This window comes from Patagioenas fasciata, chromosome 18 (assembly GCF_037038585.1).
Source record: "Patagioenas fasciata isolate bPatFas1 chromosome 18, bPatFas1.hap1, whole genome shotgun sequence".
In the NCBI taxonomy this organism is placed as follows: Eukaryota; Metazoa; Chordata; class Aves; order Columbiformes; family Columbidae; genus Patagioenas; species Patagioenas fasciata.
In genome coordinates, this window is record NC_092537.1 from 12,151,655 (window position 1) to 12,163,964 (window position 12,310).

General features: G+C 50.0%; 1 protein-coding gene across 17 annotated transcripts in view; it reads right to left on the reverse strand.

Annotated features, from left to right (window-relative positions):
* The window catches only part of LOC136109475 (dynein axonemal heavy chain 9), a 195,468-nt gene that overhangs the window by 164,462 nt on the left and 18,696 nt on the right, over positions 1 to 12,310 (reverse strand). For 13 of the 17 annotated variants that reach the window (XM_071816490.1, XM_071816491.1, XM_071816495.1 and 10 more), the window contains 7 exons: positions 11,388 to 11,643; positions 9,306 to 9,547; positions 6,426 to 6,561; positions 5,197 to 5,393; positions 4,678 to 5,102; positions 2,461 to 2,683; positions 27 to 193 (listed from right to left, as the gene is read on the reverse strand). The exons of 1 other annotated variant lie outside the window; for it this stretch is intronic. In XM_071816490.1, the coding sequence (XP_071672591.1) occupies positions 27 to 193; positions 2,461 to 2,683; positions 4,678 to 5,102; positions 5,197 to 5,393; positions 6,426 to 6,561; positions 9,306 to 9,547; positions 11,388 to 11,643 (1,646 nt within the window). Of the gene's footprint in view, positions 1 to 26; positions 194 to 1,608; positions 1,651 to 2,460; positions 2,684 to 3,682; positions 3,776 to 4,677; positions 5,103 to 5,196; positions 5,394 to 6,425; positions 6,562 to 9,305; positions 9,548 to 9,676; positions 9,785 to 11,387; positions 11,644 to 12,310 lie in introns of those variants that run through there. 3 more of the 17 variants (XM_071816502.1, XM_071816504.1, XM_071816505.1) reach the window with 3 other exon arrangements.

Here is a 12,310-nt window from a genome sequence, read left to right on the forward strand (position 1 = left end):
TCTCTGATGTTGTAACTTCACTGTACCTGAATGGTGCTTCTTTCCGAAATCGCTCTCTGAATCTGTGTTGCTCAACATCAAACGCCGCACAGCTCTTGCGCACAACTGTCATTTCGTTCGCCTGCAGAGGAGCCACATGCTGCTTCACAGCTATCGCCAGCTTCTTTATATTGTTCCATTTTTCTGGCAGCTCCTGCAAGCAAAATTTAAATGACGGTAGGCAGTATTTGCTATTTGATATAAGATGTGACTGATCTGTTTATGGACAATCACAGAACAGGAAAAGCAACAGATTCCATGCCTAAAACTGCAAGGAAGTTTTGTTGTGATGCAAAAGCTAAACACAATTTGGGATAAAACTTATCAGTTATCCACAATTTTGAAGACGAATGAAGACTGAGACTTTAAAACTGACTGCTCTGATTGCAAAAACATGTTAAATAACTTCAGAAGAAGGGTCCCAGACCAGATCCTGGGCTCCCAGGATGGCTCAGTGGTTGAGAGAGCACAGTTCTCCTGACACCGAGCCCAGCGGGACCCAGAGCTGGCTGGAGGCAGGAGGGTGGGCTGAGGATGCAAGTTCATCAGATCGTCCGGCTTCCCAGAGCTAATTAAGAAACAGAGCCTGGGAAATTTCCAGCCAGCTCTTAGAGCAGAAGATATTATGCCAGAAGGACTTCTACGGAGCTTTCTGGGGCAAATCCCTCCAGCCTGCCTGTATAATATTAGTACTAAATAAGACAGTTTCTTTCTCAGGACTGCATCCAAGCTGCTGGTGCACAGCACTGCTAACAATCCACCCTTTGCACCTGGGATTTTATTTAGAAAGAGATTTGATTTCTTCTCTTCTCACTAGACTTCTCGAGCCAAATCCTCACCCCAGACAGTGACACCAGCCAGGGTTCTGCTGTCCTCAAGTCCCACAGCTTTGCTCTCCCACTTCCCCAGGTACTGTGCCAGCCTACAGGAAAGACTTTGGGCTTCTTTTCATCCCAGTGCACATAGTTGAGGAGACTAATGGAGATCCACCAACACTATGCAAAGAAGCGAAATAACCTGGAGGCAGCAGAGGCGGCCAGAGCAGGGCCAGTCCCTCCTGAGGGGTCTCTTTCTGGCACTTTATGTTCCAGTCTCTGTAGAAATCACTATCCATGACCATAGCAGGGCACACATGGAGCTGCTTCCTTGTCCTTCTCATACAAACTATCAGCTCCAGCCCATCCATCTTCATGGCCATGGAGGGAGCAGTACCTGGAGGAACTTACTTTGGTTTTCCTACTGTGTACAGCAGTGAATGAATTATTCAACTATGTGTTGCTGTCACTTGCCAGAAAGAACGAAACTGTTTTGTTATCTCCTCCATCTGAATGGCTGCCCTGCATACCTCATTTCTTCTGTCAGAAAAATAAATCAGTTGTTCAAATCTACACGCACAAACAGGCACCAAGCAAGCAGCTCTTGGGCAGAGGAATCAGCAGAGCCGGGTTCCCCATAGCACCATTTTTTATGCTGGACTGAAGCTGCTGTAGCAGCCAAAACATTCATTTAATGCAGCTCTTCTGTTTTTCAGGGTGTCTGTAGGAATCCAGTTATCTTTAGGACCCTTACCCGTGTCAGATTTGGTGATACAACCATCCGTGGATCACGGCTGCACCAGCAGAAAACTGGGGGATTGCTAAACCCCACTCAGGTCCCATCCAAGCCTGCAGCAGAGGGAGGAACTTCTCCCCAAAAAGCTCTGCCTTAAACCTGGTGTCCTACACAGAGCCCTCTGCACACAACGCCCTGTGACTAAGGGGTATCCATCAGCATGCAGCCACACGCTCCTCCACCGTAACATGGTGACTGCTGCCAGTTCCCCAAGGCTGGCTGGGCATCCCACAGGCTTTTCCAACCTTCACCTCATGGTCCCCCGTCCAGAAATGAGAAGAATTCCCCAAAGAAAAATCGATTCATCAGGGCCAGATGTGGAAAGGTGCTGAAATACTTTCATAACGTGCTCCCAGTGATGTTCTTCGGGTCAAGCAGATTGGGTGTTATAGACCTAGTGGAGGACTGAAGTCCTATGAGAAGGCGACTCCTCTGCCAACATTATCCTTCCCATCTCCACAGTTGCCAAGAACTGGCTTATTTAAAAATAATTATAATTCAAACTAATTAACAGATGTATTTGAAAATGCATTAATTTTTTTCAAGAGTAATCGCTGAGAGTTGGAGCAGGCAATTCTATGTTTTTCATACATAACAAAAGGCTTAATCTCTGCTTTAAAAGAAAAATCTCAATATAACTCCAAAATTTAGAGCTATTAAGGCACATCCCACAATAGTAAAATACTATCCACTGAGGCCCTCTAATGACAGGGAGTGGGGCTTTAAATATTCCTGCAATGCTCTTAAGCTCATACTCTTTGACGCTGGCTACTTGGCAAATCGCCGTGTCCACCGCAGCTTTTCACCCACCTCCAGTTGCTTATAGACTTCCTCCGGCAGCTCTTGCTCATACGTCTTCAGCAGTTCGACGGTTTGCTTCAGGGGCTCGAACATGGCATCGGTGACACTGTGCCTTTCCTTAACGGCCAGGAGATGCCCCATGATCTCCACCAAACCATCATAATCGCCTTTTTCAACCTTTTTGCTCAAACCTTTGTCAGCAGTTTTTATGAACTCGTCCAGGTCAGACAAGCTGTAGAACACAAAACAGGAAAGCACCAAATGAGAGCAGTTCCTACCGGAATCATCCAGGCAGCTGGACTGGCACAGAGAGGGAAAGGCCTGGCTAACTCTGCCCATCACATGGCAACATGCTGAGGGCATCAGAACCACAGTTCATGCTCATAGGGATCCATAGATGTGGTACAGCTTCCTGTGAGGAACGGATAAATGAGTTGGGACTTCCCAGGTTGGAGAAAAGGCATTTGAGAAGCACAAGTCTTATGAGGAGCAGCTGAGGGAGCTGGGGCTGTTCAGCCTGGAGAACAGGAGGTGAGGGGAGACCTGATCTCTGCAACTGTCTGAAAGGAGGTTGGAGCATGGAGGGGGTTGGTCTCTTCTCTCAGGTAGCAAGTGATGAGATAAAATGGCCTCAAATTTCTCCAGGGGAGGTTCAGATTGGGTATTAGGAAAAAAATTATTCACAGAAATGGCTGTCGGGCCTTGGAACAGGCTGCCCTGGGCAGTGGTGGAGTCACCATCCCTGGAGGGGTTGGATAGACATATAGATGAGGTTCTCAGGGACATGGGGTAGTGCCAGAGTTAGGTTATGGTTGGACTCTGTGATCTTGATGGTCTCTTCCAACCAAACAGATTCTATGACTCTATCCTATGATTCTATAAGGGAGACCTGTGAGCTCGGGTCTGTGGTCTGAAGAGAGTGAATTTGAAAGGACAGTTTTCATGTCATCTCTTCCAATACAAGAATTCGACAAATGAACCTGGCAGGTTGTAAAGCTACAACAAACAGGGATTCTTCTTCACACGCTGCCTTATTTCACAGGGTAAGTCTCTGCTGCAGAAGGATGCAGATGTTAAAAATTCACAGCGGTTCAGAAAAGCAACCGAACATTTGTGGGAGAAAAAAAAATCCATCCAGGTCTTTAGATACAAAGGTACAACCCATGACTCTCAAAGTCCTCAGGTATGAATGGTTAGAGACAAGGAGACTATTTGGGGGAAGTTTCCCTACGTGCTTCTTGATCTCACCAGCTGCTGGACACTGTTAGCAGAGCTTGATGGGCTCCTGGATCTTTGGTCCTTTCCATTCTTCCCTTCTCAAAACGCTTACTTTTGAAGTGCCCGCTTAAATTCTGTGGATGCTGCTGGACCAAAACATAGCCCTAAACACTTCACCTATTAAAGACTAAACTGCTGAGTCAGGAGCTCTTAATAAGAACTCCTAAATGCCTGTTCTAACCTATGCAAAAACCTCTTTGCACGGGAATTATCGTGCTGAAAAGAACACAAGAGATCACAGCAGCCACCACACGCAGCAGCCTTCACTAGTACATATGTCTGTAAATATTTCTTCGTAAGCATCCAAGCCCTGTGGCATCCTTCAGCTGCTACTACTCAAATAAATCACCTAACACATCATCCTGCAGAGACCAGGCGGCTGAGCAGCTATTCAGAGCAGGGAACACATGTTAATTCAAAACTTACATCCAAAGCTCCTCCTTTTTGTAACCTTGAAACTGCCTCCCCATGACTGCTCATGCCAGGCAACCCAAATTACTTTTTTTACAAAGAGTGCACTCAAAAGAGCACTGCATTTAGAAACGGAGCAAGTATCTCATGGCATTAATGCAGCTTTACTGATGGCAAATTCAACAAAATAAGCATAGAGCCCTAGAAGAGATTAGATTAGTTGGACCAGGATGAACAGACAAACAGACATCCTGTCCAACACCACACAGTAGGTCGTAGGAGCATCAGCTCGCAGGATGTCGATGGTACCGAGTTCGTGGAACTGTTTGCACTTTACACACTCAGCTGGACCAGCTGCTCCCAGCAGAGACGAGGGGATGAAAGTTAGCAGAGATGCGATGGAGCTGGCAGGGGGTGTGCGCCCCCTCCTCTTGCTCCTGTATTAGCCTTTTGCTTATCAGTGTGAAATGATAAAGCCCAGCCAACACAAGAGAAACCCACTTTGGTTCTGGGAAGAAGAGGTAGAACGGTTCCTACCTGTGCATGACGTGGTCCATGAGATGCTGCTTGAACACCAAGCTCCACCGTTTAATCACATTCAGCAGAGATGCTTTGAAAGGCCGAGCATCAACTTTCATCCAACTCTGGAAAATGCTGATGGGCTCGATGCGATTCACCTCCTCATAGATCTTCTCGTAGGAGTCAATCTGCTCTCGGAACTGCTGCAGCGTGGGAGGTGACTCAGGGACCCCGTTCTCTGCATGGGCCTCGATTTCTGCCGCAGTGAGGATGTGCCCGTAGAGGAGGAACTGGCGGAAGAACTCCTTTCTGTCCTCCCCGTACAGGTAGGAGTAGTGGTCGAAGGCACTGCGGTAATCACAGCAGGCCGCCATCACGGCCTGCACACGCCCCATCAGCTCATGGCGCATGTCGGCCAGGTCAGCCATGTCCTCCATGTCAGCCTGGAGAGAAGAGGAGAGGAGCTCGCAGTGATGCGGGGGCAGCGTGGCACCTCCTCACTGCCACACAGCGTGAGGGAGCTCCACAGCCACGGACCTGGTAGTGGAGGAAGCCGCTGTGCTCAGCCAGCCTGGGCACCAGCGATGAGATCCGGTAGATGTCGTTGAGAAGACCTTCCACCACGTCGTAGAAGCCATCGTTTGTGCCAGGGTCCAAGGAGGGTTGAAATATCAAATCTGGGATCACCAAATCCAGCTGCACCTCAAACAGGGGAGCAAGCCCTGCCTTGGAATCTGGTAGGGAAGAACAGAGGTGCCAGGTTGTTTTTGAAGGGGAGAAAAGTGATCTAGAGCCACCACTAACATCCCACCACAAGACACACACATGCCCCACAGGGACACCAGGCAGGTGGGACACCCACTCGCTGGGTCCAGTGACATTGTGTCTGCATACAACGCAGAGGGGAGGCTGCCAAACCTGCTGGTGTTCTGGTACCCACAGGAGATACTGGAGAACAGATGAGACGCAAGTGATTTAAGGACCGGAAAAATGCTGTGGAGGGAAGCCTTAAAGAGACCAGGCTCTTCAGCTAATCAAAAGGGAGTCTGAGAGCTGAACAATTACAGCGCATAAGTACTTACAGAGGAGAAAAACAACAGGAACCAAGAGGCTCTTTAATTTAGTGGAGAAAGGCATGAAAAAATAAAACACCAACTGGTTTCACAAATGTGAAATTACGTGCTTGTTTTTAACAAGATGGTGAGGAACTGGATGCAATTCTCCAGCTCAGTGTGCCTCCACATCCAGGAGGGAAGCGTTCTGGAGATGTGCTTTAGCTGGACACAGCTGCTCTCAGCAGTGACCCTCCGTGGCAGCCTTAGGCAGGAGCTCTGGTTTGGTGACCCCTCTCCTCACTGGACTAATGCTCAGTGATGGAGGTTTTTCTTTCATGTCTTTCATCCACAGAACCAACTCTTGAGACTCTCCACAAACGAAAGGTTGTGTCACCTTGATGCTTTGTGCATGGGAGGTCAGGAGATGGCTGATGCCCAAGAACAGACTTGGGATGATGCCTCAATTTTTTCTGTTCACGAATCCCAGCAAATGGTGCACAGTCATCTCTGTCCCTTCCCTTGAGCAAGGCTTTGCTCCAGTGACCAGGGGACAGAGTTACCCTCTGAGTCTGGAGGCTCCTCCAGCACTTGCTGTAGACAATGCAAGAGGCAGAGTAGAAAGAAGGCCACAAGTCAAAGCACAAAACAGAAACTTCCTTTTGGTGAGACTGAAGATGGTATCACGGTCAGAGCTGAGGAACCAGCAGTTACCTGTGTTTTCGAGGAGGTACTTGAGTGAGCACTCAATGGCAGTGAAGAATCCATCCAGAACTATCTCATCCACATAATCCACATAGGCCTTCCAGATGTCAGATGCTGGGTCTGCAAGTAAGAGGCTCTGGTTTTCCTGGAAGAAAAAGACGACACTGAAATACAATGGGGCTGAGTCTGTCCTACAAGAGCTGCCCACAGCTGAGGACTCATGGCAATGAGCACACAGGTACCAGCCCTGCGGGGGGTGAGAAACCAGACAGATGGATGTTGCTGCTGGTAGCATGGCCACAATTTTCTCCTTCTGTCAAGGGCTGCTTTGTCATCTGAAGCAACTCAAAATAATCACAAGGTAAAAATGGAGTGCATGAGAGACTTAGCAGCCCTGCAACCTTCTCCTCCCTCTTCTCTGAGGCCAAAGGGCTCAAGGGTGCTTTGCAGACCTGGGCCAAAGGCTCATCCCAATGCATGAAGCCTCAGTCCTTGTGGCCTGTATAATGTTACCTTGGGTGGATGAGTCCTTCCAAGTGGACTGCTTACACCTCTGCCCTACAAATGGTCATCTCGAAACAAGAGAACTTTAAAATTCAGAAAAGGGTTTTTAAATAAACCAAGTGAAAATAGTTAAAGATTGGGATCAGAAGACAAAGGGTTGGCTTACAGCCTCCCTTCTCAGCTTATTGCGTTCCCTACCTCCAGGCAAGTTCACAGTCAGGAAATTCACGGTTTTCTAGGCCACAGAATGGCCCCATCCTTCTTGCGTCTCCTCTTCCACACCCACAAGACCAGCCTGGGTATCCATCCCCTGCACCTCCCAGGCTCTGCCGTGATCCTGTTCCGGCCTTGCTATGCCCTCTGAGGGCTCTTTCTCCTAAGCCTGCCAGGGGCTCTCAACACAGGCACGGGCTCAAAAAAAACGTAAGGTCCAGCTTGCAGTCTGCTGCCAGGGGTTCAAAGCTGGCTGTATTTCATCTCTGGGGACACAGGAGAGGGTGCCATTCCCAGTGGCATGGCAGCTTGGCACACATGAGATCATAGAATCATTCTGGTTGGAAGAGACCCTCAAGATCATCGAGTCCAACCATAACCTAACTCCACCACTAACCCATGTCCCTAAGAACCCCATCTGTACATTTGTTAACACCTCCAGGGATGTGACTCCACCACTGCTCTGGGCAGCCTATTCCAAAGCTTCACAATCCTCTCTGTGAATTATTTTTTCCTAATATCCAATCTGAACTTTCCTTGGTGCAACTTGAGGCCACTTCCTCTCATCCTATCTCTTACTACTTGGGAGAAGAGACCAACCCCCTCCATGCTCCAACCTCCTTTCAGACAGTTGCAGAGAGCAAGAAGGTCTGGCCTCAGCCTCTTCGAGTGGCATTGCCAATTGGGCTTGAGTCAACCCAGAGTTGCTGCTCCCCAACTTTACACATCAACGCTGAGTGATTAAACTGTTAACAGAGCAAGCCAGGGCTCTGGTGCCTTGCAGACTCACCTCCACATTTTGCTGACACAAGAGAAAGGGGAACTTCACAGGACTGAACACTATGGGAATGCCCATTTGAAAGCACCACCCCCTCTTCACCGTCCCATGCCCTTGTATTTGACAATGCCCCCTTGTCACTGGTGTTCTACTGAACCTTTACTCCAGAGGCCTAATCCTGGTGCAAAAGGGCAATGCAAGCCAGCATCTCACTGTCCTGCCTGTGCTTGTGGGTGCACGTACCCAAACTCTCTGTGCTCTTCTCTCAGCAGCCTCAAGACTCACCTGCTCAAAAGAAGACCTGAACACCCAAGGGAAACACAGCAGACCAGCTCTTGGCCCCTTTGCTGCTGTTTCTCCAGGTTTGACCAGCACAGCAGGACAGAGCCATGGGGACATCCTATTTTGGGCCACGGTGCCTTTCCCTCCCCAGGACCTTTATGCTGCTTTGCAGTTGGTCCTGCCCTGTGAGCCACCAGAGCAGCGGTGCCAGCCCTCCTGCCTTGGCCACAGCCCCATGTTCTCTCCGGTCAATTTAGGAAGTGTTCCCATCTTTTGGGTGTAGCTGGAGGTGGTTGAGCCTGTCACAGCTGTATCAGCAGGACAACGTGGGCATAGTAAAATCCTCGCCGTGGGTTCAGAGGGTACAGAAGTGGGTCAGAAGCCCAAGTCTGAGTGCAGACAGTGAAGTAAGGTGAGCAACAAGGGCTCAGTGTCCCAGAGAGGGTCAGCCCAGTCTCTCCAGAGTCCAAGGCCAGATGGTGACCCTCAGGAGTGGGTTGGATCTAAAATCCATCTGCCTTCCAGCCAAGGTGCTGTCCCTGACACGCTAAAACCTCTGGGCAGGTGAGGCGCAGAGATTTGGGCTTTCTCCTGCTCTGCAAAGAGGACTCTCAGCTCTGGCAAAGCCACTGGAAAAAACCCAGGGTTCAGACAGCAGCTTTTTTCTTGTTACTCAGCTTCTCCCTGGACTGACAGCGTCACCTCCTGCTCCCACAGAGGAACAACAAGCCTAAAGCAGAAAGGTCAGCCACAGCCAGCTGCCTCTCCATTTTAAGGTGAATATTTCGGAGGAGTTTTTCCTCTGAGCAGGATCCCAAAGCCTGATGCACGACTCCCCTCTAGTGGCTTCACAAGAACCAGGACTGGGAGCCAGACTGGGCTGCATCGGCTCCCACTCCTGCTCCAAACTCGGTGCCTGGTCAGCAGCCCCGCACACTCAGCTGTACCAGCTCACCCATCAACGTATTCCTTAATCAACAACAGGTAAGTTTTTCAAATGAGTTAAGGGAGTTAATTTTAAGGTGAAGCAGCTCTGGACATTTTCACCAGAGCGGAGAGACGCCCAGAGCCTATGAAGAGTCAACAAACCCCTGGAGAAGGTCCCCCCTCACCTTCACCAGCAGATGAATCCTCTGCCCTGACTCTCGGACAAGGCTGTAACGCCGTTCCAGGCGGTCCTGACAGTCCTCCAGGCTCAGCAGCGATTCTCTTTTACAATCTCTTCTCACAAATATGGGCGACGCCCACGATCCCACGATGGTCTGGATCTCCTCAACATTGTTTTTGGCTTTCTGTATCCTCTGCTCGAGGTCATGGACATCATCCATCACCATGGAGATGTGATCCCAGACACCTGGTAAAAAATGAGATGATTGACTACTTTTTTTCAGAGCTGCATGGCCAAGCTCTTGTGCACTCTCCATAAGACTTTTCCCCCACGGTTTCATGTATTTCTCACCCATCATTAACACAAGAGACTTACCACCTCAACCAAAAGAGTCACTTCTAGCTCCCTCCTACCCCAACAATCCATGGTACAGCTGCAGCCTCTGTTTTCTGCGAGGAGCACCAGCACCGTGGGGACGTCTGACACTTCCCCCTTTCCCGTACCCAGATTTAATCTGCTACCAGAGAGAGAACAAGGACAACAGGCTGAGTGTTCCTGCCACTGTCACTAGAGCAGGGACCCACAGCCCCACAAACACAGGTTGTGACAGCCCAAGGTACCAGCGAGGGCTGCATTTAGATTCAGGGAACTTCATCTGCAGGAAAGTCCCTTCATCTTTGTTGTGCAATGGAGAAAGAGTTTTTCAGCATGAGGAATTCTGCTTTGCAAGTTCCCAAGGGAGGACACTTGTTCCTGTTCATACCACAAGCCTGATGACAGAAATATATATTCCAACAGCGAGCAGTTTGCTTTCACCAAGAGGAAACAAATTGTCTTCCTCCATTCTGTTTTGCAGTTAAAACTGATCAAGCAAGAACACTGGTTAAATCATCCCAAAGTCACGGTGCACAAACCTCACCACTAACCACAGTATTTCATCTGGCTGGAAAGGATAACGAGGTGGCCCTGGCCCTCACTGGGAGAAGTCTGTCCCAAGCCAGATGGCTGGGCCAAGGGGTCCCAGTCCCTGCACAACTCAGGGAGAAAGCAGTGCCTTGGGGACACAGGGACACGACCACACAGTGGGTCACTTGGGCTGGCACGGGCAGGGAGCAGACTCTTCAACCCCAGCCTTGCCAGCTCTCACAAACCCCAATCTTGCCGTTTCCTCAGCATCACTGCTTACAGGGCAGCCTCTCTTCCCCAAAAGCCCAGAGGGAAGCTGAAGGGATCAGGATCCTGTCCCCAGCCCAAGCAGATCAAGGTAAGATGGGAAGGAGCAGGCAGGCTGGGGGCTGCCCTTTGTCTCCCCAGTGCTGGCTCTGCTGGAGAGTCCCCTGCCCTGCTGTGAACTGTCACTGGGAACCAGGTGATGGAGGCTGGGGACATGGGAGGAATCTGATGAGACCCAAGTGAGCAGGTTAACCATGAGCAATGTGCCCTGTGGCCAAGAAGGTTGATGGTACCTGGGCTGCGTGAGTAGGAGTGTGGCCAGCAGGTCGAGGGAGGTGAATCCTCCCCCTCTGCTCTGCACTCGTGAGGCCCCATCTGAGTGGTGTGTCCAGTTCTGGGCACCCCAGTTTAAGAAGGACAAGGAATTACTGGGGAGAGCCCAGCGGTGGCTACCAAGATGCTGAGGGGTCTAGAGCATTTTTCTTCTGAGGAAAGGCTGAGAGAGCTGGGGCTGTTGAGCTGGAGAAGAGAAGCTGAGAGGGATCTGATCAATGGGATCAATATCTCAGGGTGGGTGTCAGAGGATGGACCAGACTCTGTTCAGTGGTGCCCAGCACCAGGGTGAGGGGCAACGGGCACAGACTGAAACACAGGAGGCTCCATCTGAACACGAGGAGAAACTTGTTTGCTGGGAGGTGCCAGAGCCTGGCCCAGGCTGCCCAGAGCGGGTGTGGAGTCTCCTTCTCTGAGACATTGAAACCCGCCTGGACCCACCTGTGTGATCTGCTCTGTGACCCTGCGTGAGCAGGGGGGTTGGACTGGGAGATCTCCAGAGGTCTCTTCAGCCCTCACCAGTCTGGGATTCTGTGAAATCCTGTATGGCCTCTTTTGCCCTAACACAGAGCTAGCTCACCCTCCATCTTCCAGTTGAGTGTTTCTTCTGCCTTCTTCAGCTTCAAGTTAATATCCCACAGCTGCTCCTGTATGAGAGGGTATTCGACCTCCAGGACTGTCTTCAGGACCTTGTTGTATCTGTTCACCATCAGCTCCAAGTTGGCCGCCAGCTGCCGGTATGACTCCTTGGAGGAATAGATTTCTGCTGCCGTGGGTGGGATGGCTCCCAGCCGGCTGCCAGACAGGTAGCTCACCTCCCTCAGCACCGACACCAGCTGCAGAAACAAGGCAGAGAGCTGAATGTGAGACAATCCTCCCCATTCACCTGGTAGACACCCTCCCGTCAATTCTGGGGATCTTAGGGGGTTCCTGCTGTTTTATTCACAAAGCAGCACGCTCTGAGAAGGGCCTGGACACCTCCTAGTCCAGACCATCTCCCTCCCATTGATCTTTGCCTCTGATTTGCTTCCCAATCAAAGACATATAGCTCTGTTAACTACCCAGCCAGCAAACCCTGTGCAGCCTCTAAAAGCCATGATGATCTCTGGTCCTCTCAGCTATCCTCATCAATACAGTCTTTCAGCAATACTGTGCCTGCAGGAGGAGGCACAACCAAAAGCATCTTTGAGTTGTGATGGAACGGGATTGAGTGGGTTATTAAACTATAAACCCAAGTAGAAGTGAGTCCCTGCAACAAACGGAGCAGCAAGGTCTTCCAACGCAATATATCACTTCTAAGACAAAAAAAAAAATCTTTGCTCAGTTTAGTGGCTTGTGAGAGGGAAAATGCTCCTGAAACTGCACATGTTGGCTGGGTGACAGAAATTCAGTATATTGTATGGGCAATGGCAGGGGTGAGGAGTATCTACAATACTAAAGTGACTATGTCCACAATGACAAGAAGAGGAAAGAAAGACGGAGCGCAGAAGGGTGAAGGGAGCA